This window comes from Heliangelus exortis, chromosome 16 (assembly GCF_036169615.1).
Source record: "Heliangelus exortis chromosome 16, bHelExo1.hap1, whole genome shotgun sequence".
Classification (NCBI taxonomy): Eukaryota; Metazoa; Chordata; class Aves; order Apodiformes; family Trochilidae; genus Heliangelus; species Heliangelus exortis.
The window spans coordinates 4,651,391-4,660,087 of record NC_092437.1 but is presented as its reverse complement, the minus strand read 5'-3'; the positions used below and the strand labels follow the sequence as shown (position 1 = coordinate 4,660,087).

The following is an 8,697-nucleotide window of genomic DNA, read 5'->3' as shown; positions in this document are numbered from 1 at the left end:
GGACATAGCTCAGTAGCATCACCCTGTACAGCTCATCCTAGCAAGGCTCCTGTCAGGTGCAGCTCTGCTGCAGAGCTCTGGCAGGCTTGGAAAGTATTGCACAGTGTTTGAAATGGGCTCAAACCCCAGTCCAGGCAGTGACCCCCTTGTCACTGTCACCCACTGTTTCTGTGCTCTGCTGCTTGCTAAGGAATGGGCCTAAGGAGTGTGACTCTTGCCCAAACCTTTGTGTGGCCCCAGCCCCTGGGCTGGGGGATTTGATGAGAGCTTGTTTTGGGGGGCAGAGCTGTGGTTTCAGCAGCCACAGCTGACTGCAGTCCCTGGGCTCATAGCAGCAGAAAGGGCATTTGTGCTGGAGCAGCTTCTGTGGAACCTCCTGCAAGCATTTCATTTCTCTGCTGGCAAAACAGGCAGGGTGGCACTAAGTGTGAGGAGGGAATGGCACTGCCAGAGTCTGAGGGGGCAAAATGAGAAATCATCATTAACTTCCGTGTAACAATGCCTTTTTATTTCTTTTTAAGGCAGTAATTCTTGTTTCTGCAGTAAAGCCTTAACTCTAACACCTCAGACACCATCATTGTTACTGATGCTGCTGTAGTTACCATGCTGTAGAGGTGTCCCTGTGTCTCCCAGCTGAGGGCTGTACCTGGCTGGGTTCTGAGCAATGCCACTAATGGCTGTGGTTTGGCCCCTGGGCTAGTGAACTGAGCCAGGAACAAGCCCTGTCACCTTTCAGGTGTGGGAGATTGCCAGCAGGAGGGCAAGATGCTGGGGGCTTGTGCAGGAACCCAGACACACCTCTTCTAACCTGTAAGCTCAACCCAAGGACTGATGAATGAAACCACTGTTCCAGCAGTGCCTTGCTCCACCTGATGGGGTCTAATGCTTTCCTGAGCAGGAGCAGCTCTGCAGCTCTACTGTCCTTGAGCCTGGGGACAGCCTCTGCCCACACTTTGCTGGGCAGCATTCAGCTGTGAGCAGCCAGGTTGTGGGCTGAGGCCAGGGAGCCCCTGAGAGCTCCAGCAGCCCTGTGTCTGGAGCAGTGCAGACCCTCTCCAAGTGGCACCTTGGGGTGTCCGGGGGAAGGGCTGAGCTCCCTCTGGCCAGGGAATGGAACACTTGGTCCTTGCTGTGCCTGCTGCCAGACCAGTCCTGCTTTAGCTCTGTAAAACCAGGTCCTGGCTGGCAGGAGGCTGAGGAGCTGCTTACAGAGACTGTGCCAGTTGTGGATCAACAGGAAACCTCTACAAGTGGCACCAATTGTTCCTGCAGGTGGGTGCTGAGCCTTGTGGGCAAGAGACCCTTGAGCACAGGCTGTGGTCACCAGAGGACTGTCCTGGTCATCCTTCCTGCAGTGCAGAGATGGTGACAGCAGCTAAATCAGCTGGAAAAGGGGCTTTTCAAGAGCCAGAATGGGAGAGTGGAGAGGCCATGACTCAAAATCTGAGCTAAAGCTCCCTATTCCCAGGCACCTTTGGGCTAGTTTCAAAGCACTGAAAGCTGTTGCCTTCGAATGTGCCTATTTCTGAATTGATAACATTGTACATGTTGACATCTTCAGCAGGTCAGGGGCACAGAGCAGGTCCTGTCTCAGGAGCAACGTGACTCTGGGGCACAGAACCAAGTCCTGCCCCTCTACAGCATCTGAGCAACCTCCTGCTGCTGCAGGGAAGATGGAATTGGCTCATGGGAACAGAGCAGTGAACAGGCTGGACCAGAAACCAAGTTAAACCCAACTCCTGTGTGTGAGAGGTAAAGCAGCATGAGGTTAGATACAAAAGGAGAAACTAGAGTAGAGCATAACTATGTAGTATGTAGCATTCTTTCTCGTTATTTTTAGCAGTAGGAAGCAACTGGTCTGTAAATCCCCCAGTGGGCAAACACAACAGCAATGCTTTATTCTGAACCAGATGAATCATGCAAGGTCTATGGAAGCCCCATGGCATGCACCCTGCCTGGGAGGAGATCCCAGTTCTCCTGCTGACCTCCCAGAATGTGACCCCCAAACCCCTGTCCCCTCCTTTAGGGGTAAAACACCCCCCTGCTGCCACAGGCTTCTGCAAGGCTCCTGTCCAGACCCAGCTGGTTAAATGTGAAGATGCCAGCTAGAGGGGGAAAAGCATAATTCTGTATTAGTTATGTTCTGCTGAGGCTGCAACACAACTCTTAAGACAGCTACCAAAAAAAAAATAAAGGGGAGCCTAAGAAGTGAGACTGTGGAAAGGAATCATTAAACAAACTGAACTGTCCAAGGAAAAAAAAAGGCAGTCTTTGTCCTTTAATCAGTCAGTACTGGTGTTTTGTAACCAACCAAATAATCCCAGGTAGTTAAAATCCAAGGAATAGACAGATATTTTTAAAATAACAGCTTTAAAAAAAAATCAATAGGTTTATTGTAGGTCTCAAGAGGGGCACAAGATGAGTAAGTGGAATGCCTACATGTTGTCTATACAGAATAACCCATCACTTGATTTAAAAAGCAGCTAAGCAGTTGAATTTCATTCATCATGATGTTTTCTTCTGTTTTTTCTTTTCATTTTCTTCCTTTTCTTTTTCAATTTCAGCAACATACTTCTCAATTTCTTCAGGGTTTAGGATCTGAAACAGAAACACAGGTGACCCTCTAGATACTCATATTAACTGAGAGGATTTTATTTATGCAGTTTAATTCTGACATGGACAGTTAACTAATATTTATCCAGACACCTGTACCTTCTACAGACACAACAACATTCCTTGGCCACTAAAAATAAACTCAAGTATTCGACAGGGCAGAATCTGAGGTAACACAGAAGTTAACACAGAGCAACAAGGACAGGATCAGCAAAACCCTCACACAGGGAGAAGCCCACAAAGACCTTACCTTCAGTGGCTGTTCTCTCCTCATCACTGCCAGCTCAATGTTCTTCCCCCCAGACTGCACAACCTAAACAAGAGTTGGGTGTCAGGAGCATGTCCATGAATTAATTCTGACCCTTTCCTGTCTTCTGAGAAGAACAGGGGTGGATGGGGAGGATTTTGCTGATTAGCTCGAAGCTCCAATAACTTGTAACTCAAAAATAAGTTGTAATTCTGCCATCACTGCACTCGGGTGGCTGCTGAAAAACACCTCATTTCAACCACCTGACTTGGGGTATTTTTTGTATCTCAAATTTCAACACAAAATATTCTGCATATGGTTTAGCACATCTTTGGTGCAGCTGTTTTAATGCCCAGAGCTGAAGTCTTTTTCCCTCCCCAGAAAACTGCTAGTAAATTCAGTGTGAGCTCTGGAAAATGTTACCTGAAACCCTGAATTTAATCCCACAGCCCAGTGATCCTTTTACAGGACTGGCCTTGGCACCCACCAAGATTTTCATGTACTCACATTTACAGTTAATCCAAACTTGCAGTGAAAACTCACACAAGGGATCTGAAAGAGCCTCACCTCCAGAAGAGCCTTGATGACAAGTTTAATAGTTAGATCATCTGTTTCAATGGCTTCATCAGTGTAGTTCTTCTCCAGGAACTCACGCACAGATTTGGCTCCTCTGCCAATGGCATTAGCCTGGAAATAGTGAGGGGAAAAGAGAGAATGAGTGGGTGTTCAGAATTGACAGAATAAGCAAGAAATTCACTGCCTTCACTGACAGAATAAGCAAGAAATAAGAATTGGGGATGTACATAATCTGGAACCATTCTGTGCTCACCATGTGTTTTTCAGGACACTCAACATGTTACTTTTCCCATCACACAAAGACAGGTGTCAGGCACAGGTGGGTTTGTTTGGTTTTTTTCTTGGAAAACAGGACAAAATTTCCCAAGTAAAGCTGAGGTGCAGACCCCTATTCTCAGTCAATCTGATCATTAAGGATTTTTGCAGCTGTCAGCCAGCAAGATCTCCTTCCTCCACTGGTCTCTCTTTAAAGGAGACATTAACTCCCAAATATTTCCTTACCTCTCCCAAGAGACAGAATCAACTCACCTTCCAAGCATGGTATGTGCCAGAGGGATCAGTCTGGTACAGCCTGGGGGTTCCATCAAAGTCAAATCCCACGATGAGGGCAGAGATACCAAAAGGTCTGCGACCATTGCTCTGTGTGTACCTCTGATGAGAGAGAAGAGAGACTGAGTTCAGAAGTTCTAAAAACATTTGTAGAATGGAAAGCAGACACTGGAGGAGTTCCAACCAGAAATACTTTTAGCAGGCTTTCTTAGCAGTCTGTGTGTTGAAGTCAGGATCCTGTCCCTCACACAAGACCCTGAGCCTGGTGCTGAGAGGCAGAGCTGTGTCTGCAAGCCCAGCTGTAACCCTCTGCTTGGACACAAGCAGGTGACACCTGAACACACCTGAACACAAGCTCAGTTTTCACCAACAATCCCATCAGGGAGTGTGACACCTCTGTGGCTGTGAGCCAGCTACAGCAAACCCTGTGAACAGCCCCTCTGGTTGACCCTGGGCTAGCACAGGGGTTGCCATTTGTCAGCCCAGAAGTACCCCTGGAGGAGGAGGGACAATGATGCAAGGCAGGGGGGGTGCAACAGCCTGAGAGAAACCATCAGCATGTCAGAGTGAGAGGCACAAAGGTGAGAATTACTGTAAAGGAGTAAAATGAAACTCTGGAAAGGGGCATGGTGCTCTGGCAGGCTAATGAGCAGTACAAGAATTACACTGTCATCACCAGTGTACACATCAGGGCATCAGTAAATTACATTTTTTTAATCCCCATCAGTTGCTGAAAATCAGTTAAGTACACTGGCAAATCAGTAATTTTTATCACAGAATGCAGTCGGGCATATTTTGACATTGTAATTAGTTATAAATTCATTAATATCAAATATAAAATGTATTAAGCACTGATTCACTCTGCTTTTTCCCATCCCTGCAATGTCTTAGTAGGAGGAAAAAATGAACAGGAGCCAGGAAGATGTTTTGACAATAACACAGCACCATTGTTAGGAGAGCAAGCTAGAGCTGCAGATTAGCAGAGTGTTCCTGATGATATCACGAGTGTAATTATGCAGTCTTTACAAGTACTAATTAATTTCTTCATCTTCAGGAAAAAAACCAAACAGTAATCAATCCTCCTCTTTTATTACTCCCTCCCTATTTGAAACAAACACCCACGGTGTGTTTTGTCATGCTGATTTTCACCAGCTGAGTAGAGCAAGGCCAGGACAGGCATTTCTCACACTCAGTCCCCCAGCCCTGTGCATCAGGAGAGTTTTTTCAGCATCAGGAGCATTTTTTCAGTGCTCCAACATACCTGTTTCAGGCTGGCAATGTAACGTGTGATGTACTCCACGGTGACAGGATCCTCCACAGTCAGCCTGTGGCTCTGGCACTCCACACGAGCTCTGTTTATAACTATTCTGGCATCAGCTGTCAGCCCTGAAATGACAGTGGATCCTCAGCTCCCTGCTCCAGACCCTTGGCACAAATAAAACAAACTCCTCTTGCCCCAAAAGGGCTCTCAAGGTCAGTGCTGACAGCAATGGGAAAGGGAAAAGAGAGCTCCCACTCACCCAGGTTTGCTGAGCAAGACAAGCATTTCTAAAGCAACAGAAAGAAGTTAATGTACCAAAATAAGTTGAGGATTTAGTTTCAAGCTTTGATGTTTGAGTTTGATGCCCAACATGTGTTGTTTTGAAGCAGGTAATGAGAATGGGGCTGACAAGTGACAGCTTTCCATCTAACAGCAACCAACAAAGCAACCTCTGTTCTCACACGTGTTGGGTTTATTTCTTACTTCACTTTTCAGCTACTGGTAACATTCTGAATTGACAGCCTTGTTTCTAGTAGAGATTTTTTTCTTCAAGCTTGTGAACTCAAGTGCATATATCACTACACTTAGCTAGGGAACCAAGGCAGCTGAGCCTATCACCCCTGTACACTACATCTAAAAAACTCCTATTTTTTTTCCTGGTTAAATCAGACCTCCCCCTAAAGCATTACCAACACTGACACAAAGATTCTCAGCTACCTGAGGAGAGGAAAAAACCTCCTGAAATACATTTTATCTCCATTTACATTGTGGTTTTAAAAATTTTCATGCCTCCTCTTCAAGCTTTCAACAATGAAAAGTCAGGCATTTGGAACAGGAAGAATGTGGAGCTTGAATATTCATGTTTCAAATCCAGAGCTGTTCATTCAGAAGGAGCCTTCTGAACTTGAATGGAGAACATTTTTTTAAATGCAAGATGGTAAAATTTGGCTTTTTGGCTTGATGCATGTGGGAAAAGGTCCCTGTAACTGACAAATGTCTCTTTTAGCTCCTGCAATATGTATTGATAATATGTTTTATATAAAATATATATAACTCAAATAGAACATGTATTGAGTAAATATTAAAAAATGAAATATATATTTGTATAAGTATAGATTTATCTGTGCCAATGACACACCAGTTCTCAGTTTTCATCCTCACATTAAACCTAGAGGACCTGATTAACTTCAACAATAGAATAAGCAATTATGGAAAGACACACACTCCTTTCCCAGAGTCCTCAGCCAGTTATGCTAAGTATTTACATTCTCATAATCCATAAACATACCCAAAAGTGTTTCAGGAACTTCCAAAAACCCTGAAGGGATCACATACCTGCAAAAGCCATGCAGACATTGTCATCAAGAGCACAGATCTTTCGTACAGTTCTTTCATCCTGAAGTTTTGCCACAGACTTCTTTTCCACACCCAGAACAACAATATCCTTCCCTCTTACTCCAACCTTCAATGCATCAAAAGAAGGAAAAAACCAAAGTTAAGCTAAGCCCAGCAAACCCAGCAGCTGCAGACCTTACTGAGTAAGGAAAAAAAAAAAAAGAAATAAAAATCCCAAACTGTAAACATGATTTCAACTTGACATCAGTGTTTTAATACCTATTGCCACAGCCTGGAGAAAGGACTGATGTAACAAAAATTGCATTAGATTCCAGGGTGCAGTTTCATTATCAGCTTATACCAATTTAAATTCATGTGGCTCCCAACACACACATTCCCACCCCTCTTACCAAGTGCTTTCCCAACTCCTCCCAATACCAGCAGTCCCATTTCTGCAGCCACAGAAGCAGGATTGGCAACAAAAGTACCACTACAACTGGTCCACTGGTATTGCTCAAGTCAGAACCCAAAACACTTAATACCAAACCAAACACTCCAAGCAGCTTGCCAGCAGCTTGCTGCCTTAATGTTCCAATTCATACTTTTCATGTACCATTTTCAGCACCAGGGAGGAAAGAAGAAATTGATGTTTCACGCTTATTCCCACTACTTTTCAGATGGGGATGGGAACAATTTGGTTTTACAGGGTGGCCCTGCTGTTAGTGTATTGCAGATGTTTCCAAAACCATTGAACTGAACCAAACAGAGACTCTGGAACAGGCTGTCCAGGGAAGTTGTGGGAGCTCCATTCCTGGAAACATTTAAGGCCAGGCTGGATGAGGCTCTGAGCAACCTGATCTAGTGGAAAGTGTCCCTGCCCACGCAGGGGAGTTGGAACTGGGTGATCTTTAAGGTCCTTTCCAACTCTGACCATCCTACAATTCTACGAGACAAGGCACAGGTAGATTGTGTTGCACGTTAGCTCCACGGTTACAGGGGTTTTAATTTCTGGGAGGGGAAAAAAAATAAAGCCAAGCTTATTTGGCACCAAGTCTTGTTGAGTTTAATCTCATCCCAAAGGCAGTAAATTTTCTTCTGGGTATTTTGCTAATTTGGGAATTACTATTTGCCCCTCCCCAAGGCAAAAAAAAACCAAAAACCAAACAGGACCTTCATTGAGAAAAAGTTTGGGAAAACTGGGAGCTAGGAGCCAAGAAGCTACCTTTGTGTCTCCTTTACTGCCGTTCCCTAAATCCCATGGGATGTGTCCAGGCAGGGCCAGGCACCAGGGATGCTCCTCCCGTGGGACCCCCGGGACCACCCACTCACCCACCCACTCCTCCCGCTGCAATCACTGCACCGGGCCTGGCGTTCAATGGCTCAATGCACAAAATCCCCAACATTTCCTCCCTAAAAACACAAAACCCCACAGCAGCGGCCTGAATCACAGCCGGAGCTTTCCCGGCACCCCGCCGGCCCCTCCGCATTCAGCTCCAGCCCCGGTGCCGAGCCCGGGGACACCTCTCTGGAGGAGATCACCCCTTCGGCAGCCCTGAGGGACCACCCCGTCCCGGAGGGGATCGAGAAGCCGGGGGACAGGGCGAAGGGGACAGGGCGAGTGGCAGGCCCGCTGCCCGCCTCCCCTCAGCCACCCGGCCCGGCGCGGCCACGCTGCTCGCTCCCTCCCTCACTCACTCACCGCCGTGGAGCCTTTCTTTACCGCCTCCTGGGCGTACTCTACTTGGAAGAGGTGTCCATCCGGGGAGAAGACGGTGATGGCCCGGTCGTAGCTCATGGCTGCCGCCCGTGCGTCCCCGCGGGGCCGGAACCAGCCGCCTCCCTCAAAACAGCACACTCATCCCCCCGCCCCTCGCTTCCGGAGCCCGCGCCATGCCGGCCTACGCCAACAGCGCCCCCTACGCCATCTCCGTACGCTGCACCCAGCGAGAGTCACGGTGGGGGTAGGGAGGGGGGGGCAGCTACGCTATTTGCGTACTGAGCCTCTCCTTACGCATTCCGCGCAGCGCATCCCGCGCTGCTCGGGCGCTACGCAGTTGGCGCAGCGAGGAGCCGGCGCTCGGCTGCGCCAGGAAGCCCCGCGGCAGGGCCGCACCAT

The 8,697-nt window shown here is 47.3% G+C and overlaps 1 protein-coding gene across 1 annotated transcript; it reads right to left on the bottom strand.

Annotated features, from left to right (window-relative positions):
• Nucleotides 1–2,369: 2,369 nt before the first annotated feature.
• On the bottom strand, nucleotides 2,370–8,451 carry PSMA7 (proteasome 20S subunit alpha 7). The gene is made up of 7 exons (XM_071760117.1): nucleotides 8,281–8,451; nucleotides 6,582–6,708; nucleotides 5,247–5,371; nucleotides 3,965–4,087; nucleotides 3,428–3,547; nucleotides 2,864–2,926; nucleotides 2,370–2,598 (listed from the first exon to the last, which is right to left on the bottom strand). Exons 1-7 carry the CDS (start codon nucleotides 8,374–8,376, stop codon nucleotides 2,506–2,508), a joined length of 747 nt encoding a protein of 248 aa, XP_071616218.1. The 5' UTR covers nucleotides 8,377–8,451; the 3' UTR covers nucleotides 2,370–2,505.
• Nucleotides 8,452–8,697: the final 246 nt, after the last annotated feature.